Source organism: Tiliqua scincoides, chromosome 4, assembly GCF_035046505.1.
Source record: "Tiliqua scincoides isolate rTilSci1 chromosome 4, rTilSci1.hap2, whole genome shotgun sequence".
Taxonomy (NCBI): domain Eukaryota; kingdom Metazoa; phylum Chordata; class Lepidosauria; order Squamata; family Scincidae; genus Tiliqua; species Tiliqua scincoides.
In genome coordinates, this window is record NC_089824.1 from 174,188,152 (window position 1) to 174,211,744 (window position 23,593).

The following is a 23,593-nucleotide window of genomic DNA, read 5'->3' on the forward strand; positions in this document are numbered from 1 at the left end:
AACCTGAAAAAAGGTTTTAGCAATGGGCAATACTTTTAAAAGATCCCCCCTCCCAAATCTATCGAAAAAGAAAAAAGATGGACAAAATAGGGACTGGCTACCAAAATACAGACCAAGCACCAGAAGTTTTATTTTCATTTATTTAAAAAATTTACATCCCGCCTTTCCCATGCCAAAGCAAATGCCCAAGGCAGCTTGCGCAGCTTCATAAAAAAGAACAAAATATTACATCAGGTCAAAACATCAAACAAGGCATTAAAACATTAATTTCAACATTACATATTGAAACATAAATCAAAAGCAGAGCAAAATCTAACAAATATCTTTGGGCCAATGGGGAACAAATCAGTTCAGATAAGCTGTCAAGAACACAAGAATACAAGAACAGCCCCACTGGATCAGGCCATAGGCCCATCTAGTCCAGCTTCCTGTATCTCACAGCGGCCCACCAAATGCCCCAGGGAGCACACCAGATAATAAGAGACCTCATCCTGGTGCCCTCCCCTACATCTGGCATTCTGACTTAACCCATTTCTAAAATCAGGAGGTTGCGCATACACATCATGGCTTGTACCTCATAATGGATTTTTCCTCCAGAAACTCGTCCAATCCCCTTTTAAAGGCGTCTAGGCTAGATGCCAGCACCACATCCCGTGGCAAGGAGTTCCACAGACCGACCACACGCTGAGTAAAGAAATATTTTCTTTTGTCTGTCCTAATCCGCCCAACACTCAATTTTAGTGGATGTCCCCTGGTTCTGGTATTATGTGAGAGTGTAAAGAGCATCTCCCTATCCACTCTGTCCATCCCCTGCATAATTTTGTATGTCTCAATCATGTCTCCCCTCAAGCATCTCTTTTCTAGGCTGAAGAGGTCCAAACGCCATAGCCTTTCCTCATAAGGAAGGTGCCCCAGCCCCATAATCATCTTAGTCGCTCTATTTTGCACCTTTTCCATTTCCACTATGTCTTTTTTGAGATGCGGCGACCAGAACGGGACACAATACTCCAGGTGTGGCCTTACCATAGATTTGTACAACGGCATTATAATACTAGCCGTTTTGTTCTCAATACCCTTCCTAATGATCCCAAGCATAGAATTGGCCTTCTTCATTGCCGCCGCACATTGGGTCGACACTTTCATCGACCTGTCCACCATCACCCCAAGATCTCTCTCCTGATCTGTCACAGACAGCTCAGAACCCATCAGCCTATATCTAAAGTTTTGATTTTTTGCCCCAATGTGCATGACTTTACACTTATTGACATTGAAGCTCATCTGCCATTTTGCTGCCCATTCTGCCAGTCTGGAGAGATCCTTCTGGAGCTCCTCACAGTCACTTCTGGTCTTTACCACTCGGAAAAGTTTGGTGTCGTCTGCAAACTTAGCCACTTCACTGCTCAACCCTGTCTCCAGGTCATTTATGAAGAGGTTGAAAAGCACCGGTCCCAGGACAGATCCTTGGGGCACACCGCTTTTCACCTCTCTCCATTGTGAAAATTGCCCATTGACACCCACTTTCTGCTTCCTGGCCTCCAACCAGTTCTCAATCCACGAGAGGACCTGTCCTCTAATTCCCTGATTGTGGAGTTTTTTCAGTAGCCTTTGGTGAGGGACCGTGTCAAACGCCTTCTGAAAGTCCAGATATATAATGTCCACGGGTTCTCCCGCATCCACATGCCTGTTGACCTTTTCAAAGAATTCTATCTTTGATGAGGCATTCCACCATTTTACCCGGTATGGATGTTAGGCTGACCGGCCTATAGTTTCCCGGGTCCCCCCTCTTTCCCTTTTTAAAAATAGGCGTGACATTTGCTATCCTCCAATCTTCTGGCACCATGGCCGTTTTGAGGGACAAGTTGCATACCTTAGTCAAGAGATCTGCAACTTCATTCTTCAATTCCTTAATAACCCTTGGGTGGATGCCATCAGGGCCCGGTGACTTATTGATCTTTAATTTATCAATGAGGTCTGAAACATCTTCTCTTTTAACCTCTATCTGACTTAACTCCTCGGTCAGGAGGGGCCGTTCGGGCAGCGGTATCTGCCCGAGGTCTTCTGCCGTGAAGACAGATGCAAAGAACTCATTTAATTTCTCTGCCATCTCTAAGTCTCCTTTTATCTCCCCTTTCCCTCCCTCACCATCCAGAGGGCCAACCGCTTCTCTGGCGGGTTTCCTGCTTCTAACATATTTGAAGAAGCTTTTATTATTCCCCTTAATGTTGCTGGCCATGCTTTCCTCATAGTCTCTCTTGGCCTCCCTTATCACCTTCTTACATTTCTTTTGCCACAGTTTATGTTCCTTTTTATTCTCCTCATTAGGGCAAGACTTCCATTTACGGAAGGAAGCTTCCTTGGCCTTCACAGCCTCTCTAACTTGGCTGGTTAGCCATGCGGGCACCCTCCTGGATTTAGTGGAACCCTTCTTTCTTTGTGGTATACACCTCTGCTGGGCCTCTATTACTGTTGTTTTAAGCAGCCTCCATGCACTCTGGAGAGATTGGACTCTTTTTACCCTCCCTTTCAACCTCCTTCTAACCAGCCTCCTCATTTGAGGGAAGTCCGCCCATCGGAAGTCAAGGGTTTTTGTTAGAGATTTGCCTGGTATTCTTCCCCCAACGTGCACGTCAAAACGGATCGCAGCATGATCACTGTTCCCCAATGGCTCAGTAACGCTTACATCTCTAACCAGGTCCTGCATACCGCACAATATTAAATCCAGAGTCACCTATCCTCTGGTGGGCTCCGTGACTAGCTGCTCTAAGCCACAGTTTGTTAGAGATTTGCCTGGTATTCTTCCCCCAACGTGCACGTCAAAACGGATCGCAGCATGATCACTGTTCCCCAATGGCTCAGTAACGCTTACATCTCTAACCAGGTCCTGCATACCGCACAATATTAAATCCAGAGTCACCTATCCTCTGGTGGGCTCCGTGACTAGCTGCTCTAAGCCACAGTTTGTTAGAGATTTGCCTGGTATTCTTCCCCCAACGTGCACGTCAAAACGGATCGCAGCATGATCACTGTTCCCCAATGGCTCAGTAACGCTTACATCTCTAACCAGGTCCTGCATACCGCACAATATTAAATCCAGAGTCACCTATCCTCTGGTGGGCTCCGTGACTAGCTGCTCTAAGCCACAGTCATTTAGCACGTCAAGAAATCCGGTTTCCTTATTGTGACCAGAACACAAATTGACCCAGTCAATATGAGGATAATTGAAGTCCCCCATGATTACAACCCTGTCCCTCCTTGTCACCTGCCTGATCTGTTTCCTCATTTCAAGGTCCCCATCCGATTTCTGGTCTGGAGGACGATAGCACGCCCCCAGTACTATCGCTGCACAAGCCTGGTAATTTAACTCACAGAGATTCTATGGTGGAGTCGGACCCACCTTCAATCTCTACTTTGCTGGATTCTATCTCTTCCTTAACATAAAGGGCCACCCCACCTCCAACACGTCCCTGCCTGTCCTTCCTGTAGAGTTTATAGCCCGGGATTGCAGTATACCACTGATTCTCCGCATTCCACCAGGTTTCCGTTATGCCCCCTATGTCAATATTTTCCCTTGTCACCAGACATTTCAGTTCTCCCACCTTTGTTCGTAGACTTCGGGCATTCGCATAAAAGCATTTATACACGGAATGCCCCAGGATGGGCTGCTTATTTGCTCCTTTGTCCCCGCATCCTCTCATTGTCCCAAACCGTCTATCACATCCCATCACCCTACCTTTCCCAATTTCTTCTCCTACCCTGCCTTTGTCTTGTTGTTCTCTAACCTCCCCATCCTCATCCAATAGGGATGAGGAGTCCCGAACCGGATGCCCCTCGGCTCCTGTCGGCCTTCCCCCAGGGATCAGTTTAAAAGCTGCTCTGCCACCTTTTTAATGTTATGCGCCAACAGTCTGGTTCCATTCTGGTTCAAATGGAGCCCGTCCCTCTTGTACAGGCCCCGCTTGTCCCAAAACGTTCCCCAGTGCCTAACGAATCTAAACCCCTCCTCCCTACACCACCGTCTCATCCATGCATTGAGACCCCTGATCTCCGCCTTCCTAGCTGGCCCTGTGCGTGGAACAGGTAGCACTTCAGAGAACTCTACCTTTGAGGTCCTGGCTTTCAGCTTCCTGCCTAAAAGCCTAAATTTGGCCTCCAGGACCTCCCAGCTACACTTGCCCACGTCGTTGGTGCCGACATGCACCACAGCCGCTACCTCTCCCCCAGCACTGTCTACTAGCCTGTCTAGACGAGAAGTGATGTCCGCAACCTTCGCACCAGGCAGGCAAGTCACCATGCGGTCCTCACATCCGTCGCAAACCCCCCTCTCTATGTTTCTAATAATCGAATCCCCCACTACAAGAAGCCCCCGACCCCCCTCCCACCGAGGAGTATCCCGAGTGCGCTCGGATACGGGCCCATCCCCTGGAGAAGGAATCCTCCCTAGGGGATTGTTTCCCTCCTCTCCAGGATGACGTCCTCCAGTCCTGAGACTTCCCACCCGGGCAGCCGAGGAGCTGCACGCCTGAGGTTGGGACGAAGCCTGATTGTCCCCGGAAGTCTCCCCACGGTCCTCCTCTGGCTGCCTGCGCTTCTCCAGGCCGGCCACCAAGGCTTCAAGGGAGCAGACGCGTTCCCTGAGAGCCTGGAGCTCCTTGCACCGAGGACACACCCATGACTTATGCCCCAGAGGCATATAATCATACATGTGGCATTCGATGCAGAACACTGGATAGCCCCCACCCTGCTGCTGGCTGTCTGACTGCATAGCTTTGTTGTTGTTGTTTTATTTGGGGGTCCTTTTAAAAACCGTACACTGGTTAGCAGCCCTCTTCTCAAGGGAAGAGGAAGGGCAGTGTATGGGGCCCTGGCCTCCTCGCCCTGCTGCTGAACTCGCCCAGATGCTAAACTCTTGTGCCTTACCTGGCACTTAGTTCCCGAGGCACTTGGTTCCCAGAGGCCACACGCGTCTGCAGAAGTTATGGCTGTATTTCAGAGGCCCAGAGGGAAAATATCCACTCAGCAACCAAATGCCAGATGAAACAGGCAGTGGCATGGTTAAGGAGGTGCAAGGGGTAGCAGCTGCACCAGGCAACAAGCTTTAGGGGGGCAACAAGCTGAGCTTGACACCAGTGGCCAAAATTGTGAAAAAAACTGGTATGTACAAATAATACCATCATGTTAGATATCATTGGAAAGATGATTTAAAGCAGAATGTAATGAAATAAACCTCATCGGAATATCTGCATTCTTTCAAAAGTTATGGCCAATTAACCAGAAAATGAAAATGTAACTGCCATGGAACAAAAAATGAATTTCTTTAACTCAAAACTGATCTATGAGACTGATTGTTCTGACAGTCAGTTAGATGTTGTTATGATACAGCATGGAACCAGTAAGGTGTTAACATGAGTCAACTCTCATTGCCATGTATCATAATATATTTACCCCTGCTAACTGGGTAGAGAGGCACTTTTCCAAGTGGTGCCTGTCTTACATTTAGCAGGGGGAGAATAACTGTCTCTCTTTACCCCAGCAGATTGTCTCTAACCAATAAAAGGCACATTTAGTTAATTAATTAATTAAATTTGATTTTGTCATGGGGGGCTACAAAATCTTCTTTGATCCTAGGTGGCAGATAGATGCCTTAGCTATGCCACTGCTCTGGGGAATCAGAAAAACAAGTGGGTGGTGAGCGTCCGGGGGATGGAGGCAAGTTCCCCCCCCTCCAATTTTCACTTTTTAAAAAACCTTGGATATTACATCACTTCTGGTTGTGACATCACTTCTGGGGCATCATTTTGAGCTTGCACCAGGCTATATAATCATTAGCTATGCCACTGGGAACATAACATAGGTGTGTTTTGAGCCCTTGCTGAAAAGCAATGAGGGAAGGAGTAGTTCTTTGTTCCCATGGAAGGGAATTCCATAGTTGTGGTGCCACTACAGAGAGGGTTTACCCCCAGGCTCCCACCCCTCTCACTTGGGATAGAGGTGGCACTTGTAGAAGAGCCCCTCAGATGACTTAAGAGGGCAGTCTGGAATGTATGGAAGGAGGTGGTCTTTCAGATAGCCTGGACCCAGATCATGGAGGGCCTAAAGGTTAGAACTAGCACTTTGAATTGGGACTGGAAGTGGATGGGCAGCTAGCGTAGCTACTGAAGTAGTGGTCCAGCAGAGTCATATCATATCGATTAGCCCCTGTAATCACTCAAGCCACCGCATTCTGCACTAATTGCAGTTTTGGAATTGTTTTAAAGGGTAGCCCCATGTAAAGCGTATTGCAGTAGGCCAGTCCTGAAGTTAATAAAGCACAGGTCACTGTAACCAGGCCAAAATGGCTCAAGTATGGTCTCAGTTGGCGCATCAGCCTAAGCTGGGTGAAAACCCTAATGCCACCTGGTTCTCCAGAGAGAGTTGAGAGCCCAGGCTGTACACACATTCTTGTAAGGGGAGTGCAACCCCCTTCAAAGTGAGTAGATGATTCAGTACCTCATTGAGGATTTCTTGACAAGGAGAACCTCTGTCTTTTCAGGATTTAATTTCAGTTTATTGGCCTTCATCCAGTTTCTAATGGTATCCAGATAGCCATTATGATAGTAGAATGGTATCTAATGGTTGCCAAATAGCTGATCTGTCTCTTTGTAGAACCAGCAAACTCAGAGCAGGGTGGCGTGAACAGCCTGTGATTAGCACAGGTGAGTTGCAGACAATTCATCATTGTCTGAAGGGCACATTTGATGTTTTGACACCTTGCAAAGTTAGAACCTATCAGGACCAGTAGGTAGGGCAGCTAATCAGTTTGCACTTACAGTTTCATGTTTCTTATTAATAAGGTTCCAAGGCTAGTTCAATAGATGGGAGCCAAGGAGATCAAGGCTTTTTTGACTGATTACATCACTAAACTTATGTAACTCAGTGTAACATTATCCTTCTTGTGCATGCTTGTTCAGCATTTTCCCTATGTGTTCAATGCTGCTTACTCCTAAGTAAGTGTGCATAGGTTTGCAGTCTTGGCTAAATCCAGCATTTCTTAATTACAGTCAAACAGAGACAGGGTTGGATCCAGAGAACCATGAGCAATATTCTGCTCACAGAATGGGACGTTCTGCCTTCTCCTCCTCCCTGCTGCTGTTCTCTGCACCTTCAAAAGCAATTCCTGAAGATCATGAGACCCTTGGGAACAGTGTGGGATCTGGTGCAGGACTGCAAGTGAAGGAAGTCAGTAGTAATCATGGGGCTCTCCTTGTGCAAGCCAAAATGCTTTTAGTTCAGGCATAAGGTACCAACTCATACTCTAAATTGGAGATAAATGTGCATTCAGTCTCCTGTTCATCACAAATGACCCCCAAATAGCCATATTCTAACACAAAGGGTGCAATTCTGCCCTCCGCTTAGGCCGACACAAGTCCCTTGTGCCAGCCCAGGTGGGTTGCAAACGTGGTGTAAAGCATGTTTGTGCCTCCTCGGGAGCAAGCCACACCAGCGCACAGAGGTGCATCGGCACACTGAGGCTGAATTCAGCGGCCAGCCTTGTGTTGGCTTGGCTGGGCCAACGCAAGGCTCTGGGGTGGACGGGGAGGATGTGGGAGGGAGGCAGAAGAGAGGCGTTCCTGGGCAGGGGAAGGGCAAGTGGTGGGTAGCTCTGGGGGTGGGCAGGTGGGGAGTGGGAGTCATGGGTGGGATCCAGCACTTACACTCAAGGTAGGATTACGCTCAAGGTAGGATTGCACCCAAAGTATGATAATTTGCTAAACACTCACTTGTGTCCTACCTAGACAGCATTTCTGATTCTCCAATAGGTTGCCATTACAGAATAGGAGTAAAGGGTCAGTATTCCAACAGTCCCTAACTGTTATGTTCAGTGCATCAGGTGTGAAACTGATGGTGACAGTGCTGACATTTAATGAGTCATATCATTTGACACGGATGCTGCTCTATCTAATCCTAGATGTTCCTAACCCATGCGTTGGATATGTGTGAAAATGAGATATTTGGATCTAACTAGGAGTCAAGTTCCCTGCAATGGATGTTCCTCCACCTAATCCCAGATGTACAGGAATCTTATCTGTAAGGAGATTACAAATTTCTTTATTCAATTTTTACACTGCCTTTCTCCCCGACAGGCACTCAAATTGTTACTTTCAGGCCAGAAAGCATTCTGCAGATGTGCAAAGGCCTTCTTTATAATCATTTCTCACAGCACTGAGACGAGACAGAGTTCATCTGTAGTGAAAACCAGTGCCCTAACTAACGATACCCATTATACACAGGTAAAAAACAGGTTCCCAAATCACACCCTATGCCTCCCTTAGCTCTGGCCCATAAAATAGTCACCTATGGCAAGAAGGTATTTACATTTAATAGACCGGGAAAATAATTTAAAAGTTGATTTCAGAGGAGAGAGATTGGTAAAATCTGGGGAAAGTATAGTTGAATTAAGGAATTTGGGCCCAATTCTATCCAACTTTCCAATGCTAATGCAGCCATGCCAGTGGAGCATGTGCTGCATCCTGTGATATGGGGATAGACATGGAGTCCTCCTCAAGTTAAGGGAACGCTTGTTCGCTTACCTCGGCACTGCATTATGGCTGGATCAGTGCTGGAACGTTGGATAGGATTGGGCCCTATGCATCTATCCCAAGAGAAAATGGATTCCTTCCATTTGACTTCTTCCATAGCTCACATGAAGACATCTGAGCAGTTGTCCTTGAATAATGAGATTTGCCTTGACTGCACATGAACATTTGGGCAGTTCATCTCCCTCTTTGCAGGTGCCTGGGTCTCACGCTGATAAGTGAGACTTTCCTCTCCATATAAAGGAACACTTGCCGTGGACAGCGCTTGCTGATCAGTCACCACTGGAAGGAAAGATGGGGAAGGGTCTGCTGTGGTTTGGTGAGTACGCCATTCCATTTCCACCACTATCACAAAACGGAGACGTTGCTAGCAGCATTGATTCTAAAGGCCATTGGGTATGGAAGTATTGCAGAAACAGCTCCACAGCTCAATTCTTCTAAGAAAAGACATTAGTGTTCAACATGGCATCACATATTTGAGAATTTCCTTGAATGGGGCTATGCCAAATTTTTGACTATGAACATATTCATGGCAAAATTTTTGGGAGTTGGTATTAACCCCTCTTTACTTTTTTGCATGTTGTCCACTGTTTGCCCATAGCTGCTGCTTTCCTCAATCTGTAGGTTCCAGCACTATTTTTTAGATAGGGTCTTCTGCCTTAGGAGATCTGAACCAATTAAGAATTGTATTGGCAATGTGATGACATCACTTCATCATGCAGCCAATCTGATTATGATGATGCCACAAAGCCCAAAAGAGGGCAGTACTTCCTGCCTTCTCCTTGAATAAGAAAACCTCATGGTATTTTGCAGCTTCCAGAGTGATCCCAAAAACAGGTTTGCGGACAGTGATTGATGTGCAGAGTACGAAGTGCCCCAATCCTATCTAATTTTCCAGTGCTGGTGCAGCTGTGCCAATGCGGCATATACTGCATCCTGTGGTGGAAAGGAGACCTCTTCAAGGTATGGGAACGTTTGTTCCCATACAACACTGGTTTCCAAACTTTTTTGACTGGCAACTCTCTTGACCTACTAGGCCATTAGCCACAGCTCCCCATTAGGGATATAATCCTATATTTTGTATAGGGTGGTGGGTTTTTTATGAAGATTACACAAGTCTCCTGTCTGGTTTTTGTGGCTCCCTGGGGAGCCACGGCTCACAGTTTGGGAACCACCGCCTTACATCAAGGATGCATTGCAGCTACACCGGCACTGGAAACTTGGATAGGATTGGGCCCAACGTCTCTTGTGAAACAGGACCCACTTCCAATATTGGTTAAACCCTACTTTTAAATGCATTTTCAGTTAGTTTCCTTCTTTCTAACATATTCATTTTTCTCTTGCAGGTTTGGTCATTTTGTTGCAACTGCAGCTTGGTAAGAAAGCCTTCTCATATCATTATAGTAAACAGAGTATTAAAAAACAAATTTTAAATTTTGATTCCTCCATTTTACCATATTATTATTGTTAGAAAAATTTATAGCCTGCCTTTCCTATGCTGAAGCAAAAGCCCAAGTTGACTTACAAAGCTCCATAATAAAGTGTACAATGCATCACAACAAAAGTAGAATATCTAAAATAATTAAAACAGAAAACCCCAAAACACACATTGTAGAGCCGGTGTGTGTGTGTGTGTGGGGAGTAATAATTTGATCCTGGAGCAGTCAAGTCATTGCACTATTACAGAAGACAAACACCCACCCATCAACCAAATGCCAAACAGAACAGGTGTGTTTTGAGCCCTTGATGAAAAGCTATAAGCTAGTTCTTAATTATCCCATAAAGGAATTCTACAATTGTGGCACCTACTATTAATATCCTTGAGGTATATTAATTTTGGAAGAATGAAGAAATCTTCCCAAGTAACACGTAGTCAAGAGGGAAGAAGGAGCAAAGTCAGCAGCCTTCTGTTGATTCCTTTTTAATTATCTCTTCTCTGGGTCTATGTGTCAGAAGGCAGCATCTGTTTAATTAAGCCTGTGTGGTATTCATTAAGCAGCTGCAGTTCACAAGGAAATGCAACAGTGATTATGTAATGAATATAATTGGCTTAGAACCTTATAATTGCTGTGATGCTACTGAGGTTCCTGGAAAGGGTAATATGCATTAAAAGTACAGTTTATTGATATGTGGGCATTTGGAATTCATAGGGGAACAGAGTTAAACTGAGGCTGCAATCCTATACATAATTACCTGAAAGCAAGTTCCATTGATTTACTTATTTACAAATAGACATGCATAAGATTATGTTGTTAGTGGGATCAGTGAACAGGAGGCCAGATTGCCTGAAAGGAAAATGGGGCCATTTCAAATGATACATCAAAGCTATGCAATTATGTTATGTGATTCTTTCCCTTGAGGGTTGTTTTTTAAACACAAATCAGCTGTGAAAGGCTGCAATCTTGAGTGGAGTTTTAGTAAGTGGAGGTTGCATAACCCTTTCCCTTCCTTCCCATTTATCAGCTCAAAGTTGTCTTTCCCTGCTGGGGGGATGCAGGAACTTTTCGGAGCTAATTATCACATTGACTAAAAGAAAGAGGGCCCGTTAATTTTGGACTGAAATGCTTTAGAAGTTTGTCCTATTGCTGGTGTAGGTATTTGTCCCCTTACTACAGGGAAAGCACCTGCAGCTGCTATGGGGCTGGTTAGAAAAAAATGGTTGCAACCTTCAGTCTCAAAAGACTATGGTATAAGCCTACAGCACCCAGTATTCCCAGGCAGTCTCCCATCCAAGTACTAACCAGGCCTTACCTTGCTTAGCTTCCAAGACCTGTACCAGCAAAATTGCTGGCACAGGTCTGAACAGCCTTGTGTTGGTGGAACAAGTCCGTCACAAGGCCAGGGGTAGGATCTAGTGGGAGTCTCTGCCAAGTCCTGCTCCTTCCTGGATCCAGTCCACCCACCCTGTTGCCACCCTTCCCTGCCCATTATACTATCTTCCACCTTTCCCTAGTTCAGTGAGGAACTTACTTTCCTCAGCACCCTGTGCCTCTTCCACCAGCAAGAGAGGCTCGTGCAGGCTTTTGCACGAGCACCTGCTACTGCTTGGCCATCACAAACTTTCCAGCACTTTTGCAACAGCTGCCCCCATGGCAGTGCACACAAGGCTGGTGCTGCAGCCCTGGGAGATTGTGCTGTCAATTGATCCAATGGGGATCATTTTTAAAATTTTCTGATCTCTAGCATAGTTCTTTCTTGTTCCTTTACCAGGCTCTGCCTACAAACTTGTTTGCTATTTCACCAACTGGTCCCAGTACAGGCCTGAACCAGCCAAGTATTTTCCAAGTAACATCGATCCAAACCTATGCACCCATTTGACTTATGCCTTTGCCACTATGAATCAACATAAGATTGCACCTTATGAGTGGAACGATGAAGACCGTCTCTTCCCAGAGTTTCAAGCACTTAAGCAAAGGTCTGTACTTTTCTTCTTTTGTATACCTCATTTATTTCTTGAAGTAATTGCATGCTGCCTTTCTGTCTGGACATAAAAAAAATTAACACCTCCCCCCCAAATATATATTTTAAAAATTACAAGTAACAAAGTCTTAAAAAGGGAAGAAAGTTTAAATTGTTCTGCAGACCATAGGCCTGTTGGAAGATTGTGATGCAACAATGAAATGTCATAGGAGAGGGAGCTAAACATGTCTTTTGAGAAGAGAATTCCATAGTCTGAGAGCTGCAACAAAAAAGACCCTGTCCCACATAACCCACTGCCTACACTTTTGCTGGTGGAGGAAACACAGAGTATGACCTTCAATGCTTACTGAAGTGGATGGGCAAGATTATGTGTGCAAAGTTGATCCTTCCTGAAATGTCTGAAAAATACCTTAACATATCTAAATTTGCACGCGCGCTCTCTCTCTCTTAAAAAGTATTCATTTCTTATTGCATTGAAGTACAATATACCATTTTGGTTGATGTTAATACAGTACTTAGAAGGAATCTTTTCCTTTCAAAAGACATATGATAATTTTCATCTATAGCAAAATATCTTTGTGGTTTACATTTTTTTTTGCTCACTATTTCAGTTTTTGGAAAAACATTCATTTTCAGCCTTGGGTCATAGCAGCACTGATGCTATTCTCTCATATTTTTTACAGTAACCCCAATCTTGTCACGCTACTAGCTATCGGAGGCTGGAATTTTGGCACTCAGAAGTGAGTATCCTTTCTTTGTCCCCTTGACAGTGGCTGTACTGTATTGTGCTACACTTCTCCTATTAGTGAGAAGTTTCAGGGGCCAAGTATTACCTTGGTTGGGGGCTTCCTTGAGAGAATATGTCATTGGATGCTACTGGTGTCTGTAATATTTTCTTTGTTTACAAATATACAGATTTGAGCACTGGATGGATGTAGGTAGCATGTACTCCTGCAAGCAACATCAGCTACATGAATCTTTTAAGCATGACTGTAGCTGCTGTCTGCCAGTTTCTGCTCTTAGCTTTCACTGAAGTCTTTCTCTGGTCAAATCCCATCTCAGTCTCTGTTTCTTCCTAAATCTACAGCACATGCTGTATTTGTCTTTCTCAATGACCACAGAAAGGAGTCGCTTGACACACCTCAGCCCCTCCTCTTCTTCTGAGGGTCCCAATGGGGGCTTCCTTTCAAGGAAGGAAGCCGTTCCTTTCTTGGGCCATTAACATTTGTTAGTCTTCTTTTGTCCATTCTAGGTTAATGGCTAAGTATTGCCTCAGGGCCTGGATCTACTGCCATGCTCTGTCATAACATCAAAGCCTAATCCCATAAAAATGTTAGGAATATAGTTTTAGTTTTATGTAGTTTTGGGACATACTCCAGAGTATGATCCTATGTTTTTGTAAAAGTTTTTGTGACAGTTATGCACATGAAGCAAGATGAAGCTAAATTTTAATCATAGTTGGGGAATAGAGCATGGTATGTGATGATTAGTTTCTCTATCAATGGAAAAGGAATTTTTGATGAAAAGGGGCTTAAGGTAAGGAACTTTTGGACAAGTAGAGCTGGTGGAAGCGATGATGATGCTCACTGTACATGAAAATGATGACATGCAGGGTTGTGTGTAGCCTGTGCTAATAAAAAACCCATATAAACAACAAGTTTTACACATAATTTTGTACCAAAATATTCCAGCTTTGTGCTAAGAAATGCTGAATGCTGGATGGGCTGAACAAGTGAGGAATAAATAATGAGACAAATAAAGTTTTGAATAATGAGGTTTTAAATAATAATGAAGAGGAATGAAAAAATATTCCTGTACACCCCTAATTTTGGTTCAGTGGGAAAGATCACACAGAGCCCAATCCTGAGCTCATTCCTGAGCTGGCACTCTGCCTACGGTGAGTGTTGCAAATGTGCCGTGAAGCACATTTGTGGCCCTCAACACCAGCCCAGTGCTGGAGGTAGCTCAGCACCAGTTAGCGCAGGGCTAATGCCAGTGCATCACTGGTGCATCTACTCAGCAGTTGCGCAGCCTGCCGGGCAGCGGAGAGTGGGGGCTTGGGGGAGGTGGGGAGGAAGTGTTCTGGGGCAGGGAGAGGTGGGGAGGAGGCGTGCCAGGGAGAGGGAGCAGGGTGGGAGGGAGGTGGGACTGGCAAAGCTCTGCCTCATATGGTTGGGACTTCTCATGGTCCAGCAATTTCCAGTTTTGTATCTTGCACCATGTATGAAGGACTCCTTGAGGTTCCCAAAGAATGAATTTTGTTACCAGAATTTGTTGCCAGCTACTGTTCTTGTACAATGTAGTGGCAGAATTCACACAGCTCTCAGTGTGTATGCATAAAACAAGACAGAACAATATAACAATCAGAACTTTTGACTCACTAGAAAGAAGACTGATGCTTCAAAAGTGAAAGTGGAGCAATCATGCTGCATTTCCAGTTTAGCGGAAGCAGAGTGCGATTGCTCTACTTTCACTTGTGAAGCGTCGGGGAGCCCTGCGGACAGCTGCACAGGGCTTCCTGCACCCCCAGGGGGCTGCAGGAGGCTCTGGTAAGTGTACCCAAGCCCATGCAACCCCCGTGAGCGGTGCAATCCTGGGGATTGCGCCACTGCCTCCTCCCTGCCTCCTGGTTGTCACCGCCCCTTAAAGGGAAACAGGCCAGGGCCCACAGGCTGGGGTGTCACAACGCCCCAGTCTGAAAAGCCCTGCAATAATGTATTGACTGTAATAGTAAGTAAGGGCACGTGGAACTTGGACTGACAAAAGGGTTTCTCTTATTCTAGGTTCACTGAAATGGTTGCCACAGCTGCCAATCGTAAAATCTTCATCGATTCAGTGATTGAATATCTTTGTAAGTTTGGGTTTGATGGGATTGATCTAGACTTTGAATATCCAGGATCCAGAGGGAGCCCTCCAGAAGACAAGCATCGCTTCACCATCCTGATTCAGGTGAGAAGCCAAATGTACTTGTAAAAGATCATTTTACTTTCGACTGATAATCAGTGCAGCTGAGAATCAATGCCAGTAACGGTTTCTGAAACCTAGCTGTCCTACATGCTCTTGAAAGCAAAAGTTGTATCTAGTCATTTACTGTGGAGCTTATGGGCTGCATGGCAATTGTAACATTACACGTTATATTGTAATTAGGGAGAAGAGTGGTTAGCAATTCTGGTTGGTGCTTAGAATCTTAAACAAAAGAAATGCCTGAATGAGTACTGTCATGCTGGAAATGCACCGCAAGTGGCACTCTTCCTCCAGAGAATTATGGTTGGTGCAAGTCCATGTTGATCTGTTTGGGGGGTTCAAGCCGTAAAAGGGAGTTAAAATATGGCGTGTGGTGGCCATGCCAATCCCTCTCCCCTCCAGGGCCAGATCTGCCCACCCTCACCCCTGTTGCTGCTCTCCCCCACTCAATTCCATCCTTCCTCCCCCAGCCTGCCCCTGCATCAGACTTACCTGGTCAGGCAGGTGTTGCTGCGGCCACTGGCGCTAATGGGAAGGCTCTGTTATGAACACTGTTGCAAAGTGCTTTCCTGTGCTTTTGCAATAGTGCAAAGTCCAGGTACACTGGTGAAACACACGTTCTGCTGGTGTACCACTTAGTCAGGATCAGCACTAAAGAATGAATTCTGAAATTTTTTGTGAAAGACATGTTTTGGAAGTTGCTAATAAACAATGAAAATGCAATATATTTGTAACAGCTGCTCAGAATGAGCGAGATGAACATATGAAATCTCTCTCCATAGGAAATGCTGGCTGCTTTTGAGATCAATAAATGTGGAGGGAAGAGGCTTTTGATCACTGCAGCAGTATCTGCTGGCAAAGGAACTATTGATGCAGGTTATGAAATTGCTGAAATAGGAAAGTAAGTACAGAAGCATGAAACTCAACTGTGATTTTGGAAAAGCAGCTCTAATTTAGTGTCCATGTGCTATAGGCTATCCATCATACCTTTATTATGCAAATCAACTGCAAAACAGGTTGCCAGTAGCATTTCCATTTTACTCAGTTAAGCATCAGTAGCCACATGCCATAGGTTGGCATATAAACATTTTCTACACTGTTCAATAAAAACCCATGTACTATAGCATATTGTTTTGTTTTATTCACATCAGAGTTCTGGATTTCATCAGTGTAATGACATATGACTTCCATGGAGGCTGGGATACCTTCACAGGACATAACAGCCCCTTGTACGTGGGATCCAAAGACCAGGGTGATTTCAAGTATTTCAACTGTGTAAGGAAAGCATCTCAATCTTCTAAATATCATTTGTATTTTCTTTTTGAAGAGGCTGATAAAGATGCTGAACACTAATTTATTGTAACTGTACCTCCTCAGGATTATGCCATGAGATACTGGAGGGACAATGGTGTTCCAGCTGCAAAGCTACTTATGGGATTCCCTACCTATGGACGCACCTTCAGACTTAGTACTTCAGACACTTCTGTAGGGGCTCCTGCCTCTGGGGCCGGATCAGCTGGAACATATACCCGTGAGGCAGGCTTCTGGGCCTACTATGAGGTACACCCTAATCCTGTAACTTTCTTGTGCAGCTCTGCTCCACTTGCAACGCAAAAAAAAAGATGCAAACTATTATGGTGACTGTCTTGGTTGGGTTGGATTTGAAAAATTTAGACTCCCATCCCCTCTTGCCTTCTGTCTGTACTCCTCCTGACACGTTGCTTCCTGGCTGCTGACTTCTTGACTGCTCCTTAATCCAGCACAAGCTCCCAGTCCTTTCCATCAAAGCCCTCCACAGCCTCACCCTTCGTTACTTCTTTGCTTTTATAGTCTGATATGCTCCTCGCCTGACCTTTGTTTCTCTGCCTCCACCGTCCTGAATCTTCTGTTCCTTCAAATGGCTTCAGCCCTCCTCACTGCAGCCCTTTATGGAACCTCTGTTCATTACTTGAGTACTACCGCCTTTCTTACTTCCTTCAAATCCCTCCTCAAAACCCATCTTTTCCTTGAAGCCTTTGGCACTACAGGTCCAGCCTATTTATACACAGATTTTTTATACACGGATTTGACTCGACACGAATGGCCCCTGAATGTGCTGATCCCTGGAGAAGGGGAAAAATGTATCCCTTTAAAATCAGTTTAAAAAACTGAACAGTCCTTTTAATAATAGCCTCCTTAATGAGAGGGGGGGGGGAGAGAGAGAGAGAGAGAGGGCAGCTGGCTGACAATCCATCAATCCTCCTCTCTCCAGGCAACCCTTCCCTTCGCCCTGAGCACGTGAAAGAAAGGTGATCATTTTGCATTGGTGAAGGGAAGGGGCTGAGTGAAGCGCTTTTGTAAGCTCTTAGAGGAGAACTGATTGATGGATTGTCTTCTTAATGATCTTACATCACAAAGGTCAGCAAGGTTGTTTTTAAATCACCAGAGCAAAGAAATTTTGTTTTTTAAATTGATTTGCTATAGTGCGTTTTTTGGCATCCTGAGTGTGAATAATGAGTCTCAACCTATATTCCCTCCTGGTCCCTCTACCTTATTGCATCTAAGCCTAAGCACCTGTACATGAAATAACTGCATATTCTTTCCCATTCTCCCTGGCATCATTCTGATCTTCAATGTATCTATTTCAGATTGTGAGCCTTTCAGGGCAGAGACCTGTCTTTTCTTGCAAAGCACTATGCACACGATGGCACTAATAAATAAATAGGCAAGCAAGCTTGCTTATTAGCTGCTGTTTCTTCTACCCAAATTTTCAAATAATACATCATGTTATGCATCAATCAATGCCTACTTTCATGCAGAATGCAATGAAACAAACCGCGTTGAAATATCTCTATTCTATCAAAAGTTATCGCCAAAGCACCAGAAGGGATGGGGTGATGGTACATCACTGTGCCCACTGCCTGGGGTGTTGCCATGCCCACTGCATGGGAGGAGGTCCATCATGGAGGTGACTGGTCTTCTGCACTGGGTGACACAAACCCTAGTGATGTCATTGTCTTGGAGCACTGAGAGTTTATCCCCCCAAGATTCACATCTGTTCTTCAAAAATACATATTTTACACAAACCTTTAATGGTATGGGGATACTGTGATATCAAAAGTAAGAAATGCACATTAAGAAAGTAGCATTCATCAACCAACAACATACTCATTAGGTTTTAGACTGCTGGATCTGCACAAAGTAGTCTTGCTGGAGACCAAGGAGCATGTATGTTGACTTTTGCTTGTATTAACAATTCTGGAGTGAATCCTCTATTGATATTTTTTCAGATTTGCACATACAGTTGCATAAAAGAATGGATTGATGATCAAAAAGTCCATTATTGCTACAATGGGAATGAGTGGATTGGATATGATGATGAATGCAGCTACAGATACAAAGTAAGAAATATATCTTAATATTTTCCTAATATTAGAACATCGTCGGATTTAATCTTCTGAGGTTCAAAATCCACTTTTCATGCAATATTCAAATAATATGTTTACCCCTCTCTCTAAAGTGCCCTATGATATTGTGGTAGCAAAATAAATCTTCTAGTTGTCTGCACATTTGAACTGAAATATTATTTAGCAAAGGTATGATCCATCACTCTTCAAAGAGTAAGTAGGTTTAGCAACAAACATGAAATGGGAAGGAGTAATGCTGTAGATTTGTTTTTAATTAAATAACTTTATGAATTATTTTTCTTTTGGGTAGGTCAAATATCTGAAAGAGAACAATTTTGGAGGCGCTATGGTTTGGGCTATTGATCTGGACGATTTTCAGGGCACGTTTTGTAACGAAGGAAAATACCCTCTAATAAGTACGCTGAAAAGTCTTCTTGAAACAAATGGTAAGTTGATTCAAATGATAGGAGGGTCTACCATGTCACTAGGGTTGTAGTTCTATTCAATCCAAGTATAATGGGTCTGAATTCTGAGTATACATGAATAGATGGTGCTGTAAGAGAACTCGTGAGTCACATCTACTCATTAATTTACCTTGTAACTGAAGATCAGTCTTATTAACAGTCTTATGAACCATTTGAATGATTGTTTAAGGGCCCAATTATTATGGATGATTGTTTAAGGGCCCTAGTGCTGGCACTTCACATATAGGCACATATAGGCTACTATATTTATATATAGTATAAATAATACAATATAGTATAATATATATTACATTATATATTTATATTTCTTATAAATAAATAAATAAATAAATGATCCTAGGCCTCTGGTTGGGGTCTGACCTTCTCTGGGGCAGTACCAGTTATATGATCATGCAGCCCGGTGCCGAGCTCAAGCTTAAAATGTTGCCCTGGAAATGATGTCACAACTGGAAGTGACATCACACCCAAGCTTTATAAAAAGTGAAAATTGGGAGGAACCCACCCTCTCCCCCCAGCAGCTCCCCACCTACTTGCTCTCCTGCCTCCCCCCAGTCAGTGGCATAGCTAAGGCATCTATCTGCTACCTGGGGTCAAAGAAGAGTTGTAGGACACTCCCCCCCCCAAATCAAATAAATAAAAAGTGTGCCCCTGATTGGTTTGAAGCACTATGCTGGGGTGAAGAAGGATGGTTATTCTCCCCCTGTTAAATATAAGAGGAGCACTACTTGAAAAAGTGCCTTTTTACCAGTTAGCAGGGGTAACTGTATTATGATACATGGAAATGAGAGCTGACTCATATTAACATTTATTGGTTTCATGCTGTATCATGATAACATGTCACTGCAACATGTCAATAACATAATAATATGTCATTGGCGCTCAGAACAGTCTCATAGGTCAATTTTGAGTTTAAAAAATCCACTTTTTGTTTCATAAGGCAGATGTGTTTTCATTTTCTGGTTAATTGGCCATACCTTTTGATAGAATACAGATATTCCAATGCAGATTGTTTTGTTTCATTCTGCATTAAATTACCTTTCCAATGATTTATATAACATGATGGTATTATTCATACATTCCAAGATTTTCACAATTTTGGTCACTGGTGTCAAGCTCAGTTTGTTGCATCCCTAAAGCTTGATGCCTGGTGCAACTGCTACCCCCTGCACCCCCTTAGCTACGTCACTGCATTGTACAAATCAAGGCCACACCTGGAGTTTTGTGTCCAGTTCTGGTCACCACATCTCAAAAAGGACATAGTGGAAATGGAAAAGGTGCAAAAGAGAGCAACTAAGGGCCCAATCCTGTTCAACTTTCCAGCATCCTTGCAGCCTCAATGCAGTCCCAAGGTAAGGGAGCAAATGTTCCCATACCTTGAGGAGGCCTCTGTGACTGCCTCCCCACCACAGGATGCAGTGCATGCCCCATGGGCACAGCTACACTGGCACTAGAAAATTGGATAGGATTGGATCCTAAAATGATTACTGGGCTGGGGCACTTTTCTTATGAGGAAAGGCTACAACGTTTGGGGCTCTTCAGTCTAGAAAAGAGGTGCTGAAGGGGGGCATGATTGAGACATACAAAATTATGCATGGAAAGGATAGAGTGACTAGAGAGATGCTCTTTTCCCTCTCACAAAACACCAGAACCAGGGGACATCCACTTAAATTGAGTGTTGGGAGAGTTAGGACAGACAAAAGAAAATATTTCTTTACTCAGCATGTAGTTAATCTGTGGAACTCTTTGCCACAGGATGTGGTGATGGCACTGGACCTAGGTGCATTTAAAAGGGGATTGGACAAATTTCTGGAGGAAAAATCCATCATGGGTTACAAGCCATGATGCAACCTCCTGATTTGAGAAATGGGTTACATCAGAATGCCAGATGCAAGGGAGGGCACCGGGATGCAGGTGTCTTGTTGTCTTGTGTGCCCCTGGGGCATTTGGTGGGCGACTGTGAGATACAGGAAGCTGGACTAGATGGGCCTATGGCCTGATCCAGCGGGGCTGTTCTTATGTTCTTATGTTCACTGGATGTCATGGGTGTCACAAACATGCCATAAAGCACATTTACAACACTCTCAGAGCAGGGAGCACTGGCAATTATAGAAAAGAAAATGTTCAAATCTTGTTCATATTTTCAAGATGATGTGAGAGCCCAATTATCATGCTGGGAGAGCCCAATTATAACAGGGGCTGGAAAATTTGCTTCCAGGGGCTACATTCTACAGTGGGGCCCCTGTTCTACAGTGTGAGGCAAGTCACAGAAGAAGCCTACACCAACTGCCATTCCTCATTATATGTCCCCACAGATTTACCAAGAACATAGTCTTCTTTGCAGGTTCCTGCTCATTACATGACCCATAGCAAGCAGACAGGATGCATATGTGTCTGCTGTATAAACTATGAATTGACTATAGATGCTCATAAGCCTCACTGAAATTACTGACATTTAGACAGGGCTGCTGAGAAGTGGCATTGGGCCTGGGACAAGATGCTTGATTGATTGAAGGCCTCCTGGAAGTCTGGGCCCTGGGGATTTTGCTCCCTTTGTTCCTTTGTCCTCAGGCCTGCATTGAGAAGACTGCAAGTAACTGGCACCCGTGGTCTGTGTTGGCACATAGCACCTCGTGAACTTTCCATAGGGACTTAAAATATGAAGCCCCATCTAGTCTGATTTAGCATGAATGTGATTTTCTTATTATATTGTTAAATATTCATTTTAGAGCCCATCGTGCCAAACTGCCCTTCTGATGTACCTACTGATCCAACTCCTACTGGTCCAACTCCTCCACCTATTACTACACCACCACCACCACCACCACCAACAGGTAGTAACTTCTGTACAAACAAACCGGATGGCATCTATGCTGACCCAGAAGACAATACCAAATTCTATATGTGTTTTAACAAGGAGCCTTTCAGGTTCAGCTGTGCACCTGGACTGGTTTTTGATGATAGCTGCAAGTGCTGCAACTTCCCTTAATACTAACAGATGGGTTTCCAACAAAGAGAGGTGATTAAAATTGTGTAGATCTATGGAGCAGACCTCCACCTCCTTTTCCTTGCAAATAAAATCCAGCAACCATGACTAAAGTGTGTTTGTGCTGACTTATTTACTGTTACCCTGCAGATGCCTGATCTCGTCTGATCTCAGAAGCTAAGCAGGGTCAGGCCTGGTTAGTATTTGGATGGGAGACTGCCCAGGAATACGAGGTGCTGTAGGCTTATACCATAGTCTTTCGAGACTGAAGGTTGCTAACCACAGAACATTTTGGAAAATGTATTGACTGGGTGCACTGACTTTTAATTTGTAATAAATAAAAAATAGTTTGTCACCTAGGCTGCAATCCTAACCACACTTTCCTGAGATTAAGCCCCATTGAACTTACTTCTGAGTAGACATGGTTAGGATTGTACCCCTAGTATATCAAGATGCCATAGAACTGTGTGTGGCAAAACCATGGTAAGATCCATGGGAGGAGATCCTCACCAGAACTTGAATGTGGTATAGTCAGTCTTAACATGCATGAAGAAACCTCTTGCCTGAAGCTAGGCAAGTCTGGGTCTGGTCAGGGATTGAATGGGGGATTGTCTCAGTACATGTCACCTTGAACTCCATCATGCAAGAAAGGCGGGACATAAATAAAATAAATAGGTACATAGTTAATTTTGGCTGGATTCTGCTTAATAATATGAATTTAGGTACTTATTTTAAACAATGTGTAACTTGTTTTTCAATTCTAAAAATTTCCAAAGTGACTTTCAAATGTGAAAGACAACATTAGAACATCAAAGGTAAATATACACCCCCCACACATCCCTGCACAAATAGCAGAAAAATAACATAAGACTGGTGAAACAATTAAAAAGGGAAGATTAAAACTAAAAGCAACAAAAGAAGATCAAATCACAGGTTGCTTAGAAGCATGGAAAAATAAAATTATTTTAACTTAATGCCTAACCTGCATATGGTTGGCAGCAGGTGAATGTCCCTCTGAGGGGAGTTCCATAAATGGGGAGTCACCAAGGCCTTCAGTAGCTATCTGCCTGACTTTCAAAGGCAGGAGCACATGGAAAAGAGCATGCGGTGAGCATCACAGGACCCAGTCCTATCTAACTTTCAAGTGCCAATCCAGCCACAATGCAGTAGTAGGTTTCTCTTAACTTGAAGAGGCCTCTGTGATTGCCCCCCCCCCCCGCTTAGCAAGATGCAGTGCACAGCCCATTGACACGGCTGCATCAGTACTGGAAGGTTGGATCGGACTGGGCCCTTAATGACTACACAGGTTCTGTGCTATTGAAATTTGTACTAACACTTGTATTCAGGGTGACTTAGGGCCTAAACCAGGGGTGCTCACTTTTTTGGCTCGAGAGCTACCTAGCAAGGCCCAGAGATCTACCAGAGTTTTTTTACAATGTTCGCGCCATCATAACATATAACATTTATGTGTACAATGTATGTTGGTGTACCTTGCATAACCGCATGAGCCAATATTGCACAACACAACATAATTAACTATAAACATTTTTGTAATTACTTGAGTTTACTTTGATGACTTGCACTGAAGTGAATCAGCCAAGGATGCATAGTCCGGACAGTAGCTGCTGACAGCCAGCCTCAAGCACACTTCCAAATGTTCATCAGTCATGGTGGAATGGTACTTGGACTTAATGATCTTCATGTAGGAAAAGGCTGACTCACATAAATAAGTGGAGCCCTTCCTGCCTCAGGTGCTCTTATATCCCTGAGGGCCCTATTGCC

The 23,593-nt window shown here is 44.2% G+C and overlaps 1 protein-coding gene across 1 annotated transcript; it reads left to right on the forward strand.

Moving 5' to 3' along the window:
- Positions 1 to 8,867: 8,867 nt before the first annotated feature.
- Positions 8,868 to 21,814, forward strand: LOC136649261 (acidic mammalian chitinase-like). The gene is made up of 11 exons (XM_066625747.1): positions 8,868 to 8,892; positions 9,920 to 9,949; positions 11,784 to 11,988; positions 12,677 to 12,733; positions 14,777 to 14,942; positions 15,740 to 15,858; positions 16,109 to 16,232; positions 16,335 to 16,517; positions 18,227 to 18,337; positions 18,654 to 18,789; positions 21,555 to 21,814. Exons 1-11 carry the CDS (start codon positions 8,868 to 8,870, stop codon positions 21,812 to 21,814), a joined length of 1,416 nt encoding a protein of 471 aa, XP_066481844.1.
- The last annotated feature ends 1,779 nt before the right edge of the window (positions 21,815 to 23,593 follow it).